Genomic DNA, 24,894 nt, shown 5'->3' on the forward strand with positions numbered 1-24,894 from the left:
GTGTGCACATCTGTGTATTTGTGTCTACTGTCTATGAGCACGACTGTGTGTGTCTGTGTGAGGATCTGAGTGATGACAGACGGCAGGGACAGCCTGCACTTCAGCTGAGCAGCTCAGCTTCAGGAGTCTTTCTAAAGGGGGAAGACGTGGAATCACAGCGCCCTTCCTCCCAGAACCACCTGGAGCACAGAACAGCGCCAAACCTCGTCTTCTCTAAGGCCCTCATGGGTTTCGCATTTTCTGGTTATCCTTGGGCACAGTCAGAAGCCTCAGTTTCTTTAGGACGGAGGGCCAGTCCAGTAGCCAATCACCCCACAGGTACTCTGGGGACAGCACCTTGGTGGGCTTGTGGTGCAGTAGGTACTTGTTCAGGTGGCTCTCGTCATGCCACACGGCCTCGATGCCATTGGCCTTGTCAATCACAATGGCCTGGTGACAGGCACTGGCGAGCTGCTGCACCTCGGCCACCGAGCCCCCAAAGAAGGCTCCAATGTAGTAGAAATCACCCCTGTCCCAGGGGATATATGCCTGGGACTTCCACCGACGCTCGTAGGTGAAGGCCTTGCGGCGGGCTGAGTAGAATCTAGGGTGCAGGGTGCCAAAGAGTGGGGTGAGGATCTCCACCCCAACATGGTCCCAGAAGACCATGTCCACATCAGCGCACACCAGGTAATCCACCTCGTGGCGAAAGCGCTGCTGAGAGAAGATGCTGATCGCCTCCATACGGTGCATGGACACGTCCTGCCAGCGGGCATGGCTACGCACAGAGAGCACCACCAGCTGCCGGCCCTCCCCGAGCGGCACTCGAGACACGTTGGCCGGCCAGTCGGTGAAGACATAGTAGGTGACGCGGTGTCCCACCATGAAATGCTGTTCTGCCGACTCTAGGAACCTCTTCAGGAAGACCATGTACCTGCCGGTAGGTAGAAAGCTGGGCTGTAGACCCTCCTTAGCACCCCACCCCAGGGCACCACAGGTACCTGGGCGCTTGGGGACACAGGACCTCCAGAGGCTGCAAGCAGCTGAGGCACCAGATTCTCCTGTCCTGTCTCAGATGTGCTCATGGTTGGGTCTCACTTAACCCCTTCCTCCCAGGGGACGGGGGCATGCTAGCTGAGGTCAGGAGCATTAAGGTACAGCAGGAGGATATGCAATAACACAAATGGGGGTGGTGAATGAGATTCCCCTGAAGACCCTCTGTGGTGTCCCTACACTAGCCTGCATGAAACTCAGCCTGTTGGGCTCCTGTGCACAGCTGGCAGAGCTGCTTGGAGACTGTGAAGACGCTCTGCCTCTCAGGGCCTGAGCCCCAGTGTCACACCCCAGCATCCCTTCCCCCAGAGACCTGAAGGTAACCTGCTGTCAAGGTCCTCTGTAAACCACTGACTTCCCACCGTGGCAGAGGCTGCTCTCATCCTGTGCATGGTGGCAGGTTGGGCAGAGCAGGGATGCCTGCAGGAGGCAGTGAGAGAGAATCCCTGGTGGAGCATCTCGGCCTTATCTCCTCAGGAATGTCTGCAAAGCCCTGCAGGAGCCCTGTCTCTGTCCACCATGATAGGCACCCTGTGTGCCAGGACACTCGCAGGCACCAGCTGAGGAGCTGCCACCTTCTCTCATCTCCCTGGGTCTAAGATGTGTACAAGCCCACGGCTGTCTGCCCCGGGTAGCCATTTCTGTCACAGGATCACCTCACCGTGTGTAAGTAGCCCAGGCCTTCCCCCATAAGGTCTGTCAGGCTCTCTGACTGATAAATCTGCCTGAACTCTATGAGCTTTGAACCTCACAGATGGAAGATGGGAGAAAGTCACCCAAGAAGGAAGGGACAGGTAAGGCCTAGGCCGTGTATCTCAATTCCAAGACCAGAAGCTCCAGTGTGTGTGTGTGTGTGTGTGTGTGTGTGTGTGTGTGTGTGTGTGTGTGTGTGTGTGTGTCCCTGCCACAGGAGCACATCATCAAGTGCTTTGGGTGGTTGGTCCCACCGTGAGGAGCCCTAGGGCCATGTTCCCTCGCCATGGGGCTGGACCTGGCTGAACAACTGCAGCCAATCCCACACGTGGCTCATTAGTGGATTCCTCAGGGAGAGGCAAGTGCTGCAGCTAAGTGGAAGCACGCACAACCCACCTATGTTGACGCCACCCTGTAGGAGTGAGGCTTGAGGTCAGAATCCTCTCATGTGCCTCCACTCATCACCTCCCCAGGGCCCGGGCTATCACTGTTGTCACCAATCCTGCCCTCCAAGGCTCCATGAGGGCCAGCCAGCTGCACTGTGGCCCCTCTGCACTTCCTGGTAAGACCCAGAGTCCCAGGGCCTGGAGCTGAGTCATGACACTGCCTGTATTATTCGGCAGCTCACAGGAAGAACCCCACCAGTGTGCCCTGCATTTAGAGAGCAAACAGTGCCCCTCTTCCCATCCTGGAATCCAGAGGTCAAGGTGGTGGCCCCAGCTGTCTGCTCAACCATCCCAGCTACTCACTTCTTCACGGCAAACACAGTCAACCCAACAGTCATGTTCTGCAACCGGAACTGCTCATTCAAGAGGGCGATGTTGAATGTCCCATCCCAGATGATGGGAGCCAGCCACGGGGTCACCACAAGGACGTCACTTCTCCTGCACAGGGAGAGAGTCCCATAGCAACATGTGAGCCGAGAGCGGGGTGAACACACACAGCTGCCCCCCATCCCAAGACCCTCTATTCAGACTCCATCTTCCAGCATTTCCCAGGGCTGGCCCCATTAGAAAGGGACTTGGCAGGAAACCAACTACAGAAAACAACAGATTCCAGACAGGCAGTGTGTAGCCAGCTAGGACCAGCCCTCAGGCCCTGCTGGCCCACACAGGAAGGGAGGTCCTCCCAACAAGGGCAGGAGGCCACTCCCCAGTGTATGCAAGACTCTGTCACAGCCTTGAACATTCCTTGATGGATAAACGGATAGAAAGCAGGGAAGCCAGATTAGGGAAATGAAAGGTGGACAGGGAGCATTGCGGGGCCTTCAGATTCAGGCCTCACAGAACCTAAGTGGAACAGCTTCCCTGAGCCCCAGATATGCCACTCCCTCCTCTGCTATCCACGTCACCACTAGTTCCCCGTGAAATGTCTGCTAGTCAAGTCACTTACGAGGGAGTCAGTGCCTCAGGCTGGGGATACGCCATGCTGCAAAACAACAAGGCACCATGTGTGAGTCTCCGTGAATGATGGAGCATACCAGCTGCGGGTGGTGTGCAGGGCAAGCAGCCCCACACAGGCTGCCCTGCGCCCACCTGGCCCATCATGCGGGGATCCTGGGTAAGGTCATTCAGAGGCTCTAACTCAGCATTGGTACACTAGAGAGAGCAACTGAAGAACCTCAGGGTGATGGGAAGGATTTTCAGAAGTCTGGGGTTCATTTTGGGTACAGAGGAAGCTAGATGTGATCTTGGCTCCTGGGAGGATCTGGGGGTGAAGGCCAGATCATGGGCTTGCTCTGTCCCTCCCTGGCTGCTCTCTAGCCCAGGCCACGTGGTTTCTTGCGTGGGAAACAGGAGAGCAGCAGCTCATGCCTTGGCTGTCATGGGATCTGCTCTGAAGGTGGTGTGTGACCCTGCCCCCACCTGGAGCATGCAGAGCCCAGGAGTGAACCAGGGTTCATTCTCAAGGCAGCCATGCCCGCACCAACAGGGGCCACAGTGAAGGTGCCATGCTGCGAGGGTCGAGCCATCACTGAGGATTGCCCAGGGAACAACTGAGGAGGGCCTGGAGGAGCACTGACAAAGGGGGTGCCTGAGGTCAGGTGAGGTCCAGAGGGAATGTCTCCCAGGGACAGAATCTTGGATCAGAAAATGAAGATTCCCCAGAGTGTGAATGTGACGACTACACAGAGTGGCCGAGCTCGCTGCCGCTCATGTGTACTTCCAAATGCTGGGGGACATGACAGTTCTGTCCTTTACCACAGTTATAAATCTGAACAGTAGGGGAGAGGCCCACGAGGCCCATGAGGCTGGCAGTTCCAGCCATGACAAAGGCCCCATCGCAGGGGCCAGCTCCCTGACCTTCCTCGGCAGCCCGGTGTCCACCACATGAGAAGCACAATGACGTGCCCTGCCACTGGGTCTCCCAGGAACTGTGGGACGAGGGCAAATTCAGAGCACAGCTTTGGGAAAGAGACACCTAGCTCCCTGAAAGGCTGGCAGATGGGGGCTGCCCAGCATCTAGAGCTTCTATTCAGGGCACAGACAACCCTAGGGCAGAGGGTAAGACTACAATGGGGAGGACTGAACGAGGCAGTGATACCTGGGCAAGGCGACCACTTGCCAGCCATCGGGGTCTCTAACAGCCATACTGCAGAATGAAACAAGAAGAGATAAGTTTGGTATCAGGCGCAGAAGGAAGTTCATAGAACCTGGGGGCCCGCAGGGGCAGAGGTGGCTGGGGCATGCAACAGAATCTGAAACCATCACATCGCATCACTGTGCCAGTTGTCTTGTGCTGGCTGGCTGTGCCCCTGGTGTTCCATCAAATGTTATGATTTGTCATGGGATGAGCCACACAGCTCCCCTCTCCCACCCTGAAAGTCTCTAGATGTTTCCAGGTGACATTCGTGGCTGGGGGTTTCAGCGACACTTCCCTTGGACCCTGCCAGCCAAGATGACAGAAGCTGAGGCCACGTGGAGAAGCCCTGGGTGTCTCCAGGAGCATCCGCCAGAAATGCACAGACAATTCAAGATAACCGTGGCCAGCGGCTACCTGAGGAATTCTACAGACCCCACAACCCAGCTGAGCCCAGCAGTCCAGGGAAGGGACATGCAGGGACCATGTAACTTTCTGTCATGCATAGGGTGGTGGCTGCACAGCATTGCTGAGTGGACGCAGGAGGGAGCTCCAAGATACTGAGAGCAAGTAAGAGACAGAAACAGCCGTGGAAGGGACACAGACCAAGGCCTGGAATGAAGATCACATGGCACGGGGAAGGATGGCAGCCATCAGCTGGCTGCAGCTCAGAGCCCGAGTCTGTGGTAGGAATGAAGGGGGTTAGAGGCCAGGCAGGCCAGGTCAGCGGACAAAGTGCATCCTCCCCCATGTTCCAGAGTGACTGTTGCTTCAGTGAGGGCTGAGGGGCAGAGACAGGGAGATGAGGATGCAGCCTACACAGAGGTGAGCGTGGCTGAGGCAAGCAATGGACAGAGGGAGATGGCAGGAGTCACGGACTCTGGGCATGTATGGTGTAAGGGGAGCATGAAGGAGGCCTCAAGGCCAGCTGTTCTGTGCCCATTGCAGGAGTGGGTGGAAAGCCACAGACGAGAGGAGCAGCTGGTGTGGAGGCCACTCACGGGGACTCCTAGTGGAGTGAAGCCCATGGTCGGGGCTGCAAGGCACAAGAGAGATCGAGGTTGAAGTCAGAGATACAAAGGCTGCAGTGGCCTGGTACCCCCCAAAGCCTTGGAGGCAGCCAGGCATGCTCTGGGCAGAGCATGGAAAGAGCAGAGGAGGTCCAGGCGGGTCACCCTGAGGCCAGCACCGCATCATTTTCCCACCCTGCACCCAGCTCACCTAGGCTTCACTTCCATGTCTTCTAGCATCAGGCGTCTGAAGCGCAGAAACCCGTAGCTGCAGGAAGGAAGCATCGAGGAGGTTAAAGACGCAGAGCCCAGAGCTGCTGCCATCCCCTCCCAGCACACAGCAGACAGCCTTCTGGGGAGGCTGTGAGCCCCCAGCATAACCCAGGGGGCTTGTCCCTTCTCAGGACCTGGAGATGAGATGTGGACGCAGGGGAAAGGAGGGGTGTGACAGCTGTAGAAGGTACCCCCTGCATTTGCAGCCTGAGGTTATCTAAAAGACTGTTTCCTGTGTGCATACATGCTCCAGTAGAGTTGGCTTGACCTCTGGGGTTCTAGGACCTTCTAGAAGCCTCTCACAGCTTGGTCCTGTCACTCACCTTCCCCACTCCTGGCCCCACACTCTCCTTGCATGGATGGTGGGGTGAGACTGCATTCTCTAGGGAGCAGGGGGAGGGTGAGCTGGAGCTTGTGCAACAAGTGTCAGGAGGTCTCTCACCAGCGCTGCACAGCTGGGACAGAGACAATTCCGCAAGTACCCACTGGGCTCTAGAGCTGCTGCTTGCCAAGCTGCCCTACCATGTCACCCATATGCTACTTACCCAAGCAAGATCAGGATGAGGCTTATCAGAAAGACCAGCAGGTGGCATTTGGGCTTTCCTGGAAAACAGCAGGGGAAGTCTGATTACTCCCCCTCCTTCTCTCACCTGACCCACCACATCCGTCTGTCCTGTGATTCCCTCGGATTGCTGGCAGAGCTACCAGCCCGATCCCAGAGTGCGCTAACCCACACTTGGCTAATGGTGGAGCCTGTGTCTCCCACAGCTCTTTATCCGGATGGCTCCTCCAACCCCTCAAGGACCCTGGGTCCCTGCACTTTGCACTCCCCATGGCCTTTCCCTTAAGGAAGCAGTTAGGTTGCTAAAATCACAGGGTCAGGAGTCACTTATTCCACAAAGGGTTCTAGCCCCAAGCTCTGGCCCTGGTTCCTTTGCACTGACTGAGCTGTTGTGTTCCGTCTTCAGATGCCTTCTCTGTTCCTCTCCAGGGGTCTGAAGCCAATGACCACAGGACAACTAAGTCTAATAACAAACAAGGTGGTGCCAAGGGGTCGTCCTGCCTTTCTGTATTTTCTGCATCTGTGTGGTGGATTGATATTCAGCTGTAGGGAAATCTGGGTGCAATTTCAGTTTTCAAGAAGCAATTTTGAAGAAAGAGTTCCTTTTCATGAGTTTTATAAAGTCAACTTCAGTAGAGGCATTTCTTTTTCAGAATGGAGTTATGTATTTTGTAAAAGTTACAGAGACAAAGCCGGGCCCGGTGTGGTAGCAGAGTGGCTGGAGTCCTTGCCTTGCACATGCCAGGATCCCATATGGGCACTGGTTCTAATCCCAGCAGCCCTGCTTCCCATGAGCTCCCTGCTTGTGGCCTGGGAAAGCAGTTGAGGACGACTCAAAGCCTTGGGACCCTGCACCCTGCACCCTGCACCCTGCACCTGGTGGGAGACCCGGACAAGGCTCCGGGTTCCTGGATCTGGCTTCCGATCGGCACAGCTCTGACCCTTGAGGCTGCTTGGGGAATGAATCAAAGGATAGAAGCTCTTCCTGTATCTCTTCACCTCTCCGTGTATCTGAGTTTCCAATGAAATTAAACAAATCAATCTTTAAGAAAAAAGTTACAGTGAGAAAGGCAGGAGACAGAGTCAGATCGTCCACACATTGCTGCATTCCCCAGATGTCCACAGTGGCTAATGCGGGGCCAGGCTCAAGCCAGGAGCCTCGTCTGCGCCTCCCACATGGGTGCAGATGGTCAAACACTCGGGCCATCCTCCACGCTGCCTCAGGGCACTAACAGGGAGCTGGATCATCAGTGGAGCAGCCGGGAACTGGCACTCACATGGAATGCTGGCACTGCAGCCAATGGCTTTACCTGCTGCACGGTGGCTCCATCCCCTCGGGGCACAATTTGTACTAGAATGCACCCATTTCAGGGACAGCTGGATGAGATTTGGACCAAGCAAGGGCACCTGTAGCCATCACCCAAACAAGACGCATATTTCCTCATCCGGCACCTTCCTCCCTGACCCCCTCGCACTGCAGGTGAGTGGATCATCTCACACACAAGCACTCCTGCCAGGCGTGCCCTCGCAGCAGGACTCTGAGATGCAGCCGTGCAGACACCCCCAGGACTGGCTCACTCTGCGTCGCTGAGTGGTCTTTTACCTTTCACACACCGCTGGGCGTCCATTCTTTCTCCGACTGGAAGGTGAGTTGGGCTTTGCCGAGCTGTTTTTCCGGTTGTGATCACAAGGTCTCTATCAGCATCCCCGTGTTTCTGTTTCCCTTGAGTAAATTCCTAGGAGTGGAAGGGGAGAGCCACACGGAATACATATTTTGCTTGCTGACAATAAGCCTGTGTCTTTCCCGGCAGGTGGAATTTCCCTCCCCATCAGCAGTGCGCGTGGACAGCAGCTGGCCCACACTCTGCTGGCACCTGAGGGCTGTTCTTTCCCACCCGGCCCTGCGGGGGACACTGCAGGGGTCTCACTTTGCATAGATACTCAACAACTTTCCAGGTATTCAGCGGTCAGTCTACTTTTCTGATCAAGGATCTGTTTAATCTCTGCTCATTTTTAACTGCATTCTTTATCTGGAATTATTGAGCAATGAGATTTGTTTATACGTCTGCCAGAAACAAATATTTCCTCTCAGCCTCTGGTTTGTCTCATGCTCCGAGAGTCCGGATCAAGAGGTTTTGATAGTTCAACAGTTCTGAATTATTGCCAGTCTCGCCAATCCAAGCATCATGAAATCTCTCCAGAATCAACTGGTTGACATAGCCCACCTCAAAGTCTCTGTTTGCCCAGATATTCACTGCCAACATTTGGCTGGGTTAGTTGATCAATTTGTTCTGCCCTCCATCCTCTGTTGTGGTACCAGGTGTCTTCTACAGACTCCAATATACTGCAATATCCTTTTTGTGCACCTGGCTATGCTGTCCTCTGCTCCGTCTAAGTCACTGAGGAGGCTCATCTCTGACAGATGCACTCCACAGTCAGACCATGGAACATGGAATTCTCTTCATGGATGGAGTTCTGAGTCCAGTACTTAGGAGGATCTCCAAAGAAACTTTATCTGAGGTGATCCCAGACCTGAATCTTGTGTGTGCTTGCCAATACAGGGTCCAGCACAGTCTGTTGCCCCAGTCAGCTTATGCAAACGTTGGTGATTGCAATTGCTGGGTCAGTTCTGCTTCAAGCCCTGTCTTCTACACAAAACAATGGGTGTTGCAGCCCAGCCTGATCCTGCCCACCACACACTCAGCTTTCACGTACACCAGTAGGAGTGGCAGCCTAGTCAGAGAGACCCTCAATAATCCCCACCAGTCTCGCCCCCTTGTTCCTGTGCTTGCCAGTATGTACAGCCAACTGGTCCAGTCTGTTCCACATCCCATTCAGCTCTCACACTTGTCAACGGGCATTGAAGCCTAGTTCAACCCAGCCAGCCCCACTATCCAACTCACACACTGCTGGCGAGTGCTATTCTGTCTAGCCATGCCTGCCCCAGTCCTGGTTCTCATGCTCACCAGTAGGAGTGGCAACCCAAGAGGTGGGTGCCCACTTTTTCCGTAATGGGTGCCCACTCCTACTCCTGGATCATGCGCTCTCCAGGTGGTTCTGCAGTTTAACTTGACAGAATTTGTCCCCAGTGCCAGCATCTGCCAGCTGATGCTGGGGCCATGCCCAACCCACCCACACCTACACTGGCTTGTGCTTGCACCGGAAGTTACAATCAACCCAGCCTGGCATTTCCCTAACCCAGCTCACATGAGATCAACAAGTGTTGTAGCCCTACCCAGCCTCATCTGCCCTCATCGCACCTCACACTAACCAGTGGGAGTGGTGGTGCATCTGGGGAGCCCCACGCAGCCCCCATATTGGTTTTGACTTCTTCCCCCCGCCCCAGATCTAGCTGGATACTGTAGCCCAGACTGGCATGGCCTGCCTCACCTCAGCATTTTCCAGTGGGTGCTATAGCCTTGTAGGGCCCAGCCCACCCCTAAATCCAGCTCATGCTGCTGGGAGCTATAGTCGAGCCCAGCCCAGCCCATCCTGCCCCCAGTCCTGTGCCTCATGTGAATTGGCTTGTGTTACAACCCAACCCGGACTGACCCACACCCCATTCTTTTGCTCAGATTTGCCAGCAAATGATGTGAACTGACCCAGCCTGGTTCGCCCCAGAACTGAGCCAAATATATGTTGGTGGATACCATTCCCTGGCCTGGTCTGTGCTGCTCCTTATCATGGTCTTGGCTCACCTGCAGGGAATATGTCCCGACAGAGGAGATCCCCAAGCTCCTCCATCACATCCTCTCCCAGTGCCAGATCCCATGCACACCAGTGGGTCCATGCTAGTCCACCTCCTGTCCTAGCAGAAACAGTGACCTTTCCTGACTGGTCTTGAACCCACTCTGATTCTTACTGTTGGCTGTTACAGCCCAGCCAAGGCTCACACATGGCTCAGCAGGGGCAGACCTAACCTAGACTGTCCTACACCTGCCTTCATCCTCATGAGGTCGAATGAGTGCTTGAACCTAGCCCAGTCCGGCATAGCCCAGATCCAGTCCACACTTGTGCCGAGGGATACTGAAGCCAATACTGAAGCCATGTCCAAACCACAGAGCAGCCCCCACTCTGGCCTTCACACTCACCAGTGGGAGCCACAGCCCTTTGCTCCCAATCCATGTCTGTCTCAACCCTAGATCTTGCTCATGTTAGTGTTTGCCCTGACTCAGTTTGCCATAGCCCCTAGCTGTCTTGGCCTTTTTCTCTGGATGCTGACCTGGCCTGTTTTAGTCCTTCACTGCCTTGTGCTTTGCCTTTGAATGCTGAGGCTGTCTGATTCCAGTCCCAGCTCTCACTGGTGGGTGCTGGAACCTGAGCCTGCAAAGTCTGCTCCCACACCTGGCTCATGCAAACTACGGGTGTGACAGACTATCCCGGCATAACTGAACTCCATCCTGGTTGCTGCACCTGCCAGGGAACTAAGGTTTGCTTAGCCCTGCTTGGTCCTCCCCCTTCAAAAACCAATCCACACATCTGCCAACTGTTGGAGCTTGCCAGACCCCCACGTCTAGACCTCATGCTCTCTACTATGACCCACTAGGGGAGTTTGCCACATTCACCTGCTCAGGCCATTCCCAGGCCTAGATCTCATATATGCCACTGGGTCTAGGTCCTTGCCCAGCATAGTCTGGTCCTCCATCTTGGCCTTGTATGAGGTGGTGAATGTTGCGGCCCGACCTGTCCCACACCCTGCTTTAGGATGCACATGTGGGTGCTGCAGCCTCAACCTGCCCAGACTATTCTTGGTCCCTGTACCCATGAGTGATGGCAGGTTACATGGTGACACTTAGCTCAGTCCATCACCACCCAACACTTGAGCTAACCAGCTGGACTTGTATTTCAACAAGGTTGGGTCCACATATCCCCCACAGAATCTACCCCAGGACCTGGTTCTCTCACTTGTTGGTTAGAGTTATGGTCCTGCCTAATATGACCATTCCCTTGTTCCGACATTCAGTCAGGTACTGGGATCTGGCCCTGCTAGACAGGCCCCCCAGTCCTAGCTTTCACATGGACTCTTGCATTGGATTCTTATGTGCTCTTCATAAATGTTGAAGCTATGGTATATGAGGATGTAATACATTTGTCCCCAGTAACCCAAGGGAGGAAGTGAGCCTATATGGCAGCATATAAATGACATCAGACAACAATTTGAATAGTCAGGAAGAAATCAAGAGCCAAGTAAATGGTGACTCTACAGATTAATTTAAAAAGGAAAATCCTGAGTACTATGTTGTGGCTCAGTGCATTAATCTGCCATTTGCAGCACTGGCATCCTGAATGCTCCATTCAGGCTTGGCTGTTCTGCTCCCAACCCAGGACCCTGTTAAGAAATCAGCATGTGGCACAGCCCAGGTCCTTGTGTCCCTGTTATCCAAGTGGGAGACCCACATGAAATTCCAGGCTCACGGATTTAGCATGGCCATTCCCTGGCCATTTCAGCCATTTGGGGGAGTGAAGCAGCAGATGGAAGATCTCTTCCCTTTTCTGTCCCCACCTCTTCTGGGTCTCCCACATGGGTTCAGGATCCCAAAGCATTGGGCCAACCACAACTGTCCTCTCAGGCCACAAGCAGGGAGCCAAATGGGAAGCAGGGCTTCCAGGATCAGAACTGGCATTCACATGGGATCATGGAGCATTCAGTGCAAGGACCTTAACCTCTAGGCTTACTTGCAAGTGTAGCAGCCTGGCTGGTGGAAGTTTCCCAGAAGTCACTCCTCACTTGCCATGTTCTCTCTCAGCAGCCCTCCCTCCCACACATCTAAACCCACTTCCCTGAGCGTTCTACAGCCCCCCATGCCCACCAGCATGCAGATCCACAAGCCCAGTTCTCTGCTGGTGTGCTGTGCTAGCCTGGGGCCCTGCCTGCTGACCCAGGGAACACACACACTCACGTGCAGCTCCCCAGACCCTGTCTGCTGCAGTGTAGGCATCTGCCAACCACATATCTTAAAAAAAAAAAATAGAGAGACTGGCTTGGTGGCGCAGTGGTTAAGGTCCTCGCCTTGCACGCCCGGGATCCCATATGGGCACCGGTTCTATCCTGGCAGCCCTGCTTCCCTTCCAGCTCCCTGCCTGTGGCCCGGGAAAGCAGTCGAGGATGGCCCAAGGCTTTGGGACCCTGCACCCGCGTAGAAGACCCGGAAGAGTCTCCTGGCTTCGGATTGGCATAGCATCGGCCGTTGCGCTCATTTGGGGAGTGAATCATCGGACAGAAGATCTTCCTCTCTGTCTCTCCGCTCTGTATATCCGCCTTTGCAATAAAAAATAATAAGAATAAATATTTTTTAAAAAATAAAATAGGCAAGTATGCTGACACTGATCTAGCTAACACAAATTTGGAATTAACCAGGCCAACTATGTCCACCAGCGATTAGCTGCTTTTCTCCCAGCATGTAACACTTGCTTAGGTACAACGCAACTAGGCAGTTGGTTACAGTTGGGGCCCCAATTCCTTCCATGAGGCCAACATCACTTGAATTCTAAAACCAAAAGATGTCATAGCGACAAAGAACTATAGACCAACATCTCAGATGTAAGAATTCTCAGCAAAGTGCTTGCTCAGTGAATCCAACAGCACATCAGAAAGAGCATTAACCCAGACCAGGTGGGAGTTATTCCTTGTATGGGAGATGGTTCAACATACATAGATCTATAAATATGACACACCGCATCCATGAGCCAAATATCAAAGCCATCTGACTATCTCAATAGATGCAGAGAAAGCATTCAATAAGAATCATGCCAAAAACCTTAAGGAAATTGGGTTTAAAAGGATTGGTCACCCATAAAATCAAGATGATACATGATAAACTTGTTGCCAGCACCAGAGTGAATGGGGAAAAGCAGGAAGCATCTCCACTAAGATCTGCAACCACAGATGTCCGCCCCTCACGGTTACTATTCAGTGCTGCCCTTGCAGTTCTAGTCAGAGCTGTTAGCCACGAAAAAGAAGTCACATGAATGCAAGTTGGAAAGGAGGAAGGCGAATTATCCCTGTGTGTCAATTGCATGATTCTCTATAATGGGGAAACCCGAAGACTCAACCAAGAGACTGTTGGAACTCAGTAGGAAAGTCTGCAAAATTTGTAGGATACAAAATCAACACATAACTGCCTTAGTGTACACACGTAATTCCATGGCTGAGAAAGAATTTACAAGATCAGTCCCATTCACAAGAGTGACAAAAGTTAACTACGATGGAGCAAACTTAGCCAACAACATGAAAGTAACATGTTCATGATGAAAAATACAAACGCTACAGAAATAGAATAAGACACTGAAAAGGAAATTCTGCTGTCAGTGGATCGGTAGAATCAATGTCATCAAAATGTCCGTGTTACTGACAGTAGTGGATAAATTTATTGCAATTCCAACAAAAATACCTACAACATTCTACTCAGACCTAGCAGAAAGGATGCTAAAATTCACATGTAGAAACAAGAGAGCCAAAATAGCGACAGCAGTCTTCGATAACAAAAGCAAAGCTTGAAGCATCACAATATCCGACTTCAAGATGTGATACAGGGGAGTGGTCAGCAAACAGCCTGGTCCTGGCATGACAAGAGGCAAGCTCATCAGTGGGACAGAATAGAAATCCCCAACATGAACCCAAACAGCTCTAGCTAACTTTTCTTGACAAGAAAATGAAACAAGCAAACAAAAAAACAAATGCAACCAAATTTAAAAAAAGGCAAACCACAACCAAAAAAATAGTCTTTTCAAGAAATACTGTTGGAACAATTAGATATACTCTTGCAAAACAAAGACCCTACCTTTCACTTTCTGCAAAAAATCAACTCCAAGTGGATCACACACATAAACCTGGGAGTTGACGCCATCAAACTACCAGAAGAAAGTAACAGGAACATAATTCAAGGCATAGGAAACACTATCAAGAAAAGACTGCCAAAGCTTAGACCGTTCAAGCAAAATTCAGGCAATGGGATTACATCAAGCCAAGAGGCTTCTGAGACAAGGTGAATTATCACCAATGTGAAGAGACAGCCGACACTGTGGGAGAAAATATTTGCAAAGTCCCCACGGGAGAGAGGACAACAGCCAAGATTTACAAAGAACCGCAGAAATTCAACAACTGCAAAACAAACCAACCAGTTATAAAATCGGCAAAACACAGGAACAGGTATTTGTCCAAAGATGAAATTCAATGGGTAACATACACAAAAAGTATGCTTAATATCTCAGGGAAATCAAAGGAAATCCCAGTGAGGCTCCACCTAACTCCAGTGACAATGGTTTAATACGTGCATCAACAAACGGTAATTGCTGGAGAAGATGTGGGAGAAATGGCAGCCTGATCCACTGTTGGTGGGAACATAAACTAGTGCAAACACTGCAGAAGCCAAGATGCAGACCCCTTAGGCAACTGGAATACAGAGCTACGGCACGATTCAGCCATCCTGTTCCTGGGAGAACATCCAAACACAATGAAATCTGCATATGAGTTAACTGTTCTAAGCCTCAGGTTTATAACAGATGCTCCGCAACAGATGAATGGATAAAGTGGCATATTTACACAATGCAATACTACTCAGCCATGACAAAGAATGAAATCTGACTATTCATAACAAAATGAAACCAGCTGGAAACCATGATACCATTACACTCAGTAAAAGAAACCAGTCTCTCAAAAATACATATCGTATGTTCTGATTCCCAACAATGAATACACAGGACACATACAATGTAATCTCTGTGAGATCAGCCTATTGGAAATTCAGGTTGAAAAATCAAAGAGAAAATCAGAGAGCTTTTACACTACAAAAGACCGGCTATGCTAGAAACCAAACAAAATGTAAACACAATTAAACAAACAAGCAAGAATGCACAATGTCACTGCTGCTTGAAGCACTGTAGCTTCTAGGACCCATTTGCATTGACTGATTTAAAAGGAAACCAGAAAAAAAAGAATTATGATAATTGTGTCAGTAATGAACTTTTTATTCCTTGTTTTTCTTTTTTAGAAGGTTCCTGGTTCCTGTCTTGGAACACACCCTTGCCGTGGCTCCTCTGCACTGTATTTCTTTTTCAATATTGACTTCTTTCTTGGAAAGGCAAAGCTAAAGGAGAAAAGAAACAGGGAGAGACCCAGATCTTGCGGCTGCTGATTCACTGCCTTCGCAGCCAGGAGCCAGGGGCCTCTGTGGGTCTCCCACGTGGATGCAGGGACTCGGGCTGTTGTAAGAGTTTAGAATAACCGCTTGATTCTGCTTCTGTATATTGCTTTCTGCTGAGCAAGTGTAGAGCCATGTTAGAATAAATATAGAAAAGTCATTTCATGAAACAAGTAAAGTTTCAGTTTCCCAGACATGAACAAGGCAGCTGCAAGAATGGAGAAGATAAGGAAGCAAGGCCAATGCAACAAGGCCGATGCAAGAATATAAAAAATAAGAAAGTGAGACAGTTACAGAGAGATAAGAAGTTTGAGAAAGTACCGGGTCACCTAGTCCTAAGACGAGGAATGCAGACTGTCAACAGTTAAGAAAATATACAAAGTTTAAGGGACCCCTGGGCTATCTAATCTGAAAGTGAGAAATGCTGACTGTTATGCAGAGTTTATGATTTTGCCCTATAACAACTGTTCCAAAATGTTTGTGAGGCGCGCAGAGTCCTGGGTGCCTCCAGAGACTCTGTTGCCCATTCGCGAATGCTCAATAAAATCCTCATGCTTATTGCAGCCTCTGCGTTTGACTTGTTTTGCCAATGACGGTGTGGCTCCCCTCCACCGGGTTGGACTCTCCCCGAGTCGAACACTGTGTCCTGCTGCTCTCCCAGGTGCGTCAGAAGGGAGCGGGATGGGGCCCCAAGCAGCACTCACGTGAGAGGCCCGTGCCGGAGCACCCCTCAGCTCCAATTCTGTCACAGGACAGATGGGCCTCCCTTCTCGGCCCTCCCCTGCAGCCGGGCACATGAACAGGGTTCCTGGCCAGTGGGCACCAGGCAGGCTGTGCTTCAGGTCACCGGGCAGATGAAGGACGGGGGCAATGTGGTGCCGTTTATGTTCCCAAAGACAAACAATCTTTGTCTTCTCTAGCCTTCTGTTCATGTCAACAAATAGATGGATCGTTTTTTAAAAAATTAGATGAGGAAAATAAATAAAACAATCTTTGACCAATAAGAAAAAGACAGGCAAAGCAGCGGCTTTGTTCCTGTTTTCAAAATACGCTGAGAAAACATTGAGATATCAGCCAGGTACCCACGGAAAAGCACGACTAACAGGTGGGGTTGGCAGGTGGCCGAAGGCCCCAGGGAGGGAGCACCCGGCTGGCCCCGCACAGCCCGACTCGCCATGCCCGCACCCACGACCCGGCCACCCGCACCGCCCAGACGCCCCACCGACCTGCGCCTGCAGCCCCGAGCAGCGGCCCTGTCACCCCGACCTTCAGCCCCGCAGCAGCGGCCCTGTCACCCCGACCTGCAGCCCCGAGCAGCGGCGGCCCTGTCACCCCGACCTGCAGCCCCGAGCAGCGGCCCTGTCACCCCGACCTGCACTTGCAGCAGCGGCCCTGTCACCCTGACCTGCTGCCCGGCAGCACCTGCCCTGTCACCCCGACCTGCAGCCCCGAGCAGCGGCCCTGTCACCCCGACCTGCAGCCCCGAGCAGCGGCCCTGTCACCCCGACCTTCAGCCCCGAGCAGCGGCCCTGTCACCCCGACCAGCGCCTGCAGCAGCGGCCCTGTCACCCCGACCTGCAGCCCCGAGCAGCGGCCCTGTCACCCTGACCTGCTGCCCGGCAGCACCTGCCCTGTCACCCCGACCTGCAGCCCCGAGCAGTGCCCTGTCACCCCGACCTGCAGCCCCGAGCAGCGGCCCTGTCACCCCGACCAGCGCCTGCAGCAGCAGCCCTGTCACCACGACCTGCAGCCCCGAGCAGCGGCCCTGTCACCCCGACCTGTCAGCAGCAGCCCTGTCACCCCGACCTGTCAGCAGCAGCCCTGTCACGCACCGTCACCCACCGGGCTCCCTCTGACCCCTCAGGACCGCGGCCGAGGACCACGTCGGTCGGACCTCCGGGTGGCCCTGCAGAGCTGCTCAGGGTGCCGGGACACAAGGGAGCAGCTCCCAGCTGTGTCCAGCATGCGCTCTGGAGCCCCCGGCTGCAGCAGGCGTCCAGCGGCCTCAGCCCTGCAGCCCTCCGGAGCTCCTTGGAGAACTCAGGCTGGGATGGCGGGAAGCACACTGCGCAGGCGCTGGCCCTGAGGTGTCGCGCGCCTTGCACTGTCCTTCCTCAGGATGTCAGCCCTGAGGGGATGCTCAATGACTCTGTGTGCTGTTGCACAGGCCAAGGGGACTTGATGTGGTAGTTGCTGGGTACAAATATCTGTAGAAAATTAACTCTGGGGCCCAGCACAATAGCGTAGTGGCTAAAGACCTAGTCTTGAATGTGCCAGGATTCTAATCCCGGCGACCCCACTTCCCATCCAGCTCCCTGCTTGTGTCCCGGGAAAGCAGTCGAGGACCGCCCAGAGCCTTGGGACCCTGCACCCATTTGGGAGAGCTGGAGGAGGTTCCTGGCTCCTGATCAACACAACACCGGCTGTTGCGCTCACTTGGGGAGTGAATCATCAGACAGAAGACTTTCCTCTCTGTCTCTTCTCCTCTCTGTATATCTGCCTTTCCAATACATAAATAAAATCTTAAAAATATGTGAGTATATTTTAAAAAAAGAAGAAGAAGAAAATTAATTCTGGCGGCGCATGTCCACACCGCATACGGGGTACAGTCTCACGGCTGACCCCTGGCTGGGGTGCAGTCTCACGGCGGACCCCTGGCTGGCACATCAGTGTGTGGGACTGACAGCTCTGGCTTTGGCCCACAATGCATCTGTCAAGAAGCCACGGATTTGCCCCCCACAGACTGTCCTGGGATTTGGCCAGGTAAACAGCAGTTATATCAGAGCTACTTGGTCACTCCGAGGGACGGACCTGCCTCTCTGTGCCCATGCACTGCCCTGTGCCATTCCATTGCAGCCTCCAGTGTTGCTGTGAGCTTGGACCCCATACCCAGTAGCCCTCAAGAGAACCAGAATTTGTTTTCTTTTTCTTTTTTTTTTTCTGTAATATCAGCACAGTCTCTTTGGGGTTGAGGGAAAGAGTTGTATGCTTGCTATAGGGGCCTTCCTCTTGTGGGACACCATCTTAAAAAAGACCTGTCAAGGAAAATAATTTTTTTAAAATTATTTTAAAATAAACATTTCTGAAGTGCAAAAGTTGCAGGTGCAATATGAGAGCATTATATCTGATGTGATAAAATTTAAATATTTTAATGAATAAATGACAATTATAAGCTATTATGAATTTGGTACCTTCAGAAATGAAAAAAGAATCACAATATTCCAGTTAATAGGAAGGGAAGTTAGAGCAGTTGGCTCTAAACAAGATGGAGGAAAATGAGTCTGAATTTTGTATATTATTATTCTCATTTACTTAGTGTTATCATCTGCATCTCTTGGCCCACTTGTGGTCTAGGACCTGGAGAGAAGTTCTGACTCTCCAAAATGAGGGCGGACATGGAGGGCCAGGACTCCACTGATTCCAGAGCTGGAGACGTGTGGGCGACCAAAGTCCCCTGCATACAGATGGATGTTGTCCACCTAGTTCACCAAGAGCTGGGTTGGAGAGGGCCTGGAGAGCTGTCTTCCTAACCTCTCCTGGCCACCATGTGTAGGGTGCCCGCCCGCAGCTCAGGTCCAGGATGCCAAGCAGCAAAGCTCTGGGAGCTGCCTGGTGTCAGCATCCCAGGGCTGCCCACCTCAGCACGGATGAGGCTGTGATGGGGGGCAGCTGAGGGATAGTGCCCCACAGCGGTGGGCAGGCTTGCTGGGTTAATTGACATGATGCACCCGGTGGCTCCTCACACCCTGCCCTTACTGCCTCCTCCTCCTTCAGGAACAACAATGAGGTGTCAGTTGAGTCAGTTGAGTGGGTGGGTGGGCAGTTGAGCTCATTGGAATGTGAGGACTCAGGGCCCACTGCTGGGAAGTTAGAGGGAGTCTTGATAAAGGGGTGGCCTGGCCCTGTGCTTATAGTCACCCTGAGCTGTTCCTGGCTCCTGATCAACACAGCCCCGGCCGTTGCGCTCACTTGGGGAGTGAATCATCAGACAGAAGACTTTCCTCTCTGTCTCTCCTCCCTCTGTATATCTGCCTTTCCAATAAATAAATAAAAATCTTAAAATATGTAAATATATTTTAACAAAAGAAGAAGAAGAAAATTAATTCTGGGGGCGCTAACGCCGGAGCATAAGGTTCCTTCATTGATGTCCTGGGGAGAGGTGTTCTCCACTTGTAGCTGACCAGACGCCAGGAACCTTCTACAGCCACTGCAAGGATGCTTCTTCAGCTTCTTCTTTTAATTAAACCAACAGCGGTACCAGCACTAGACCAAGCAGGGCTGCAGAAGGGGGGCTACTCGTCCCGTAATGCTGACAAGGTATTCTAGGTTGTCTCCAGGCCCGAGACCAGGAATGACTGACAGGTCTGAACGTTGCTTGTTTCCATAATTGCAACAGGAGGAATGCTGTTTGGAATTAAGATAGGGAAGACTAGAGCTAGGCCATGTCCTCGTTTGTTTTGGATGAACTGGATTGGGCACAGAGAAGTATCTCTCTGTTTTTATTTTATTACCTGAAAGATTTCTTGATTTTCATTCAAAAGGCAAAGTTACACACAGAGAAGCAGAAACACTGTCTTCCGCTGGTTGGCTACTCTTAAATGACCGTCATCTTGGGAACTTCTTCTGCGTCTCCCACGTGGGGCAGAGGTCCAAGAATTTAAGCCATCTACCAGCTACTATGCCGTCAGCATCATGCACAAAATGATCACAGCCAGCCCTGCCGGAGTCCAGCTCCTGGGTTCGGAGCTGGAGAAGGGTGCGTGAAATAGGTGTAGAAAGAAGAGAAATGGACCACTACTATTCCAAGATCATCGTGCACCATGCGAGAAAGCTGTCCACTTCATTTATACAGGAGCAGTCACAAGCTCTGGCACAGACCTTTTACGTCATGGTGTTGCATGCACTCATCTGCAGGGTGGGGCCCCAAGCAGTGCAAATTACACAAGTTTTCTTTAAGGGCAGTTTGAGAAAGTTTCAAGCGGGGCACAATTTACAACAGCTTGAGAGTTGAGTGAGGAAGGATTCCGCTTTCCTTGCTTATCTCGGCTTGCCAGCCCCCGCCTGCTCTCCTCAGGTCTGGGCTCCAACCTTGGCACTCCTGTGACAACCAGACCCCTACCTTGAATTATGTATGGGTTAAAAGGTCGGGGGCCTTGGTTCATGGGGATTGGGGTCATGGACATAGTTGGCCATTAGGTCTGTAAGCTCAGCCTTTTGGGTCACAGTATCAGGATGGCCTTTAGGGTCATAGCAGTTTCGGTCCATACCCTCATCACTTTGTTAGTTTCTAAAATTCTTACCAAGCCATTTCCCAGAAAGCATGCTAAATGTCTGGACCAGATTTCAGGGCAATGGGTAGGCACACAATACGGTGTCCAGAAACGACATGGGTTTAATTGTCCTCCTGTGTGCAGTTAAAGGCCCACTCACCAAGACATTATCAATAACATTAACTGTCAAGCTCATGTTGGTTGAAAAGCCATCTCACAAGGGCAAACAATGCCTCAACAGATTACGAAATTCTTAGTGAGGTGGTTGAGTGTCCATGCAAAAGGGGGTCAAACTGTGTCAAGGGGGTCAGAGAGAAATCCGCCAGGCCCTGCCAAACAGCTGGAAGCTCCCCCAGGCCCCGCCAAGCAGGGGAGCTGTTCTCCTCACACCTTCGCGTTATTCACACTGACTGCACGGACCCCAGCACAGCCCATGGCTTGTCTAGGGCATCAGAGGTCACCGCAGCATTACCACCTGCATGTGCAGGCAAGGTAGATTCAGAGCTCATGTGACTTAGACACATGTGCTTGTGCACATGCGCTCACACACAGAGCGTTGTGGGGGCTCTGTGACTTTCTCTCACTCTCTCTCTTTCTCTCTCACACAGAGAGAGGAGGGAGATGGGTATGGTGCTGAGTTCACACACACAAGATGAGGAAAGGGGTGCAGTTGACGCCCTAGGTCCTGATTGGGCTGTGAGCTGTGCACATGACGCTGCTGGTGACTGCAGCAGCTTTTCACCTATCTCCCGGGATGCCCTCCCAGATCGCTGCCAGTGGGGATGCAGGAGGTAGCTGAGCTCCAACGCTGCCCACACCTGCCTGCACTGGCCCAAACACTCTTCTTACAAGGGCAGCTGGGAACCTACACATTGGAGTCACTTGAGCTGGCATGGGGAATTTTCCTGTAGGAGTAGCCTGGACCACATCCTGGTTCAACCTGAAATGGCTCAGGGAGACGTCCTAGAGGGGTGGCATGGCCAGCCTGCCCTTTGGTCATCCTGAGAGGGCCTAGGGAGCCTCAGTGGAGATGCAGTCTGGGCCAGGGTTCTCGGTCACACTGATGGGGCCCAGGCAGTTTTCTTGCCTGGGTGGTCTGCTTGTCTTCCTTGGGTTACTCTGAACTGGCCAAAGGAATCTTCCTCAGGGGTGGTCTGGGCCTGCACACCATGGGTCACCCTGCGTTGGTCAAGGGAGTCTTGATAAAGGGGTGGCCTGGCCCTCTGCTTGTAGTCACCCTGAGCTGGCTCAGGGAGTTTTCCTGTAGGTGCATCCTGTACTGTGTGTCTCCAGGTCAACCTGAGCTAGAACAGGGAATCTTTCTGCAGGGTGGCTTGGCCCCCCATCACCTGTGGTAACCAGGAGTTGCCCTAGGAAGTCTTCCTTAGGGGGTAGCTTGCTCCCCTGCCCTGGGATGACTCTGACCTGTCCCAGGGGATTTTCCTGCAAGGGTGAGCTGGTGACCGTGTCCTGCCATCACCGTTTATTGGTCCATAGGTGGCTTGACCCACATGCATGGCGATCATCCTGGGCTAGCTCAAGGAATCTCCCTGTAGTGGCAGCCTAGTGCCCCTTCCCTGTGGTCACCCTCAGCTGGCAGGGAATCTTCCTGCATGGGTGGCCTGTGCCACCCTGCCCTGTGGTGACCCTGAGTTTTTCCAGAAAGTCTTCCTGCAGTGGTGCTCTGCCCCCTACACCCTGATTCATATTGTGCTGGCTCAGGGAGACATCCTAGAGGGGAGCACGAGGGCAGAACCATGTGTACACATGTGTAATGTCATGAGGAACCATGTTTATACCCGTGTGTGGTGGTATAAAGGCAGACATGTGTGTGCACACGTGTGTGAGGGCATGAGGGCAGTGTTTGTACACGTGTGTGATGGAGCATCAGCAGAACCATGTGTTTACACGTGTGTGTGATGGCGCATCAGCAGGGCCATGTGTGTACGCATGTATGAAATGGCATGAGAGCAGTACCACACATGTGCACATGTATGAGCTGTGTTTGGAGCTGATTCGCTCCTGGTGAACTTTGGCATTTTCCTTCCTCTAAGTCTCGGCTTCTGATGCCCCACCTGTTGGGTGGGTTTGGTGCACACAGATGCATTCTGATGTCTTTTCTGTGTCTGCACACATGTGTACTCCATGGGGTTGGGCAGACACGAGTAAGTGCCAGCTACAGTTTCCCCCCATGATCTGGAGAGTGAGTTGATCTCTGTTCTGGGGTGGGGTACACCCCTAAGTGGATCTCTCCCCCTGAAGGTGTCTGATTTGGGACTGCTGCTCACACCCTAGAGCCTGCTTCTAGAATCAGTGAAACATCCTGGACTTCAGCACGGTCAGGGAGGCCCAGGTCACATTTGTCTTCTCATAAGTAACCATCCAATACTTGGTTCACTGGGCAGATCCAAGAGCTCTAATGGGGGTGTGGGTGTGGGGAGGAGGTGAGGACCCCAGGGGGAGTGGGTCATGTGGTGAGTTCTTTGTGAATAGAGAGGGAGTGAGATAGGGTCCACCATCCCTGCGTCCATGACACCAGTAAGAAGGTGCGCATGTCCACACCGCATACGGGTGCAGTCTCACGGCTGACCCCTGGCTGGGGTGCAGTCTCATGGCTGACCCCTGGCTGGCACATCAGTGTGTGGGACTGACAGCTCTGGCTTTGGCTCACAATGCATCTGTCAAGAAGCCACGGATTTGCCCCCCAGAGACTGTCCTGGGATTTGGCCAGGTAAACAGCAGTTATATCAGAGCTACTTGGTCACTGCGAGGGACGGACCTGCCTCTCTGTGCCCATGCACTGCCCTGTGCCATTCCATTGCGGCCTCCAGTGTTGCTGTGAGCTTGGACCCCATACCCAGTAGCCCTCAAGAGAACCAGGATTTGTTTTCTTTTCTTTTTTTTTTTCTGTAATATCAGCACAGTCTCTTTGGGGTTGAGGGAAAGAGTTGTATGCTTGCTATAGGGGCCTTCCTCTTGTGGGACACCATCTTAAAAAAGACCTGTCAAGGAAAATAATTTTTTAAATTATTTTAAAATAAAAATTTCTGAAGTGCAAAAGTTGCAGGTGCAATATGAGAGCATTATATCTGATGTGATAAAATTTAAATATTTTAATGAATAAATGACAATTATAAGCTTTTATGAATTTGGAACCTTCAGAAATGAAAAAAGAATCACAATTTTCCAGTTAATAGGAAGGGAAGATGAGGCATGGCTCTCAACAAGATGGAGGAAAATGAGTCTGAATTTTGTATATTATTATTCTCATTTACTTAGTGTTATCATCTGCATCTCTTGGCCCACTTGTGGTCTAGGACCTGGAGAGAAGTTCTGACTCTCCAAAATGAGGGCGGACATGGAGGGCCAGGACTCCACTGATTCCAGAGCTGGAGACGTGTGGACGACCAAAGTCCCCTGCATACAGATGGATGTTGTCCACCTAGTTCACCAAGAGCTGGGTTGGAGAGGGCCTGGAGAGCTGTCTTCCTAACCTCTCCTGGCCACCATGTGTAGGGTGCCCGCCCGCAGGTCAGGTCCAGGATGCCAAGCAGCAAAGCTCTGGGAGCTGCCTGGTGTCAGCATCCCAGGGCTGCCCACCTCAGCACGGATGAGGCTGTGATGGGGGGCAGCTGAGGGATAGTGCCCCACAGCGGTGGGCAGGCTTGCTGGGTTAATTGACATGATGCACCCAGTGGCTCCTCACACCCTGCCCTTACTGCCTCCTCCTCCTTCAGGAACAACAATGAGGTGTCAGTTGAGTCAGTTGAGTGGGTGGGTGGGCAGTTGAGCTCATTGGAATGTGAGGACTCAGGGCCCACTGCTGGGAAGTTAGAGCAGTTGGCAGGTATGTCAGTTAAATGGCTCTCTGGCCCGGAATGCTTAAAAACCACTGACTTCAGCCAAGCAGTGTTGGGAGCTCTCCTGCAGGGCAGTGGGAGCTGCTGTCGCCTCCGTGGTTAATAAAGACTCCACCTTACAGCCTGCACTTGTGTCCAGCTCATTCAATCTCGCTCTAGGCAACAAAGCAGTCCTTTAGGGGGTGAGCATGGGATGACCCCAAGAAGTGCTCACACTGGAGAGTGGAACTAAAGGGGCTGGGCGTGGAGAGTGGTGCAAGGTGTCGAGAGACCCAGGAACAAGGGGGACAGAAGGGACAGAGGGGACAGAGGGCCCAGGAGCTCTATTCAGGCAGTGGCAACAGAAAGTTTGAGCCACACAAATGATTCATCTGGGCTCATGGTTTCAGAAATGGGAGGAGGCTGGGAAGCCAGAAGGCCAGTGCTCCCGGTGTAAATCCAAGACCAGGGCTGAGGGCTGGTCTGGGAGTTTGG

The 24,894-nt window shown here is 52.4% G+C and overlaps 1 protein-coding gene across 1 annotated transcript; it reads right to left on the bottom strand.

Moving 5' to 3' along the window:
• Positions 1-222: 222 nt before the first annotated feature.
• On the bottom strand, positions 223-16,467 carry LOC121169933 (histo-blood group ABO system transferase-like). Its single transcript, XM_041000775.1, has 7 exons — positions 16,437-16,467; positions 6,134-6,191; positions 5,527-5,583; positions 4,270-4,317; positions 3,118-3,153; positions 2,475-2,609; positions 223-913 (listed from the first exon to the last, which is right to left on the bottom strand). Exons 1-7 carry the CDS (start codon positions 16,465-16,467, stop codon positions 223-225), a joined length of 1,056 nt encoding a protein of 351 aa, XP_040856709.1.
• Between the last annotated feature and the right edge of the window lie 8,427 nt (positions 16,468-24,894).

This window comes from Ochotona curzoniae, unplaced genomic scaffold (genome assembly GCF_017591425.1).
Source record: "Ochotona curzoniae isolate NIBS_2020 unplaced genomic scaffold, NIBS_Ocur_1.0 scaffold_2453, whole genome shotgun sequence".
NCBI lineage: Eukaryota > Metazoa > Chordata > Mammalia > Lagomorpha > Ochotonidae > Ochotona > Ochotona curzoniae.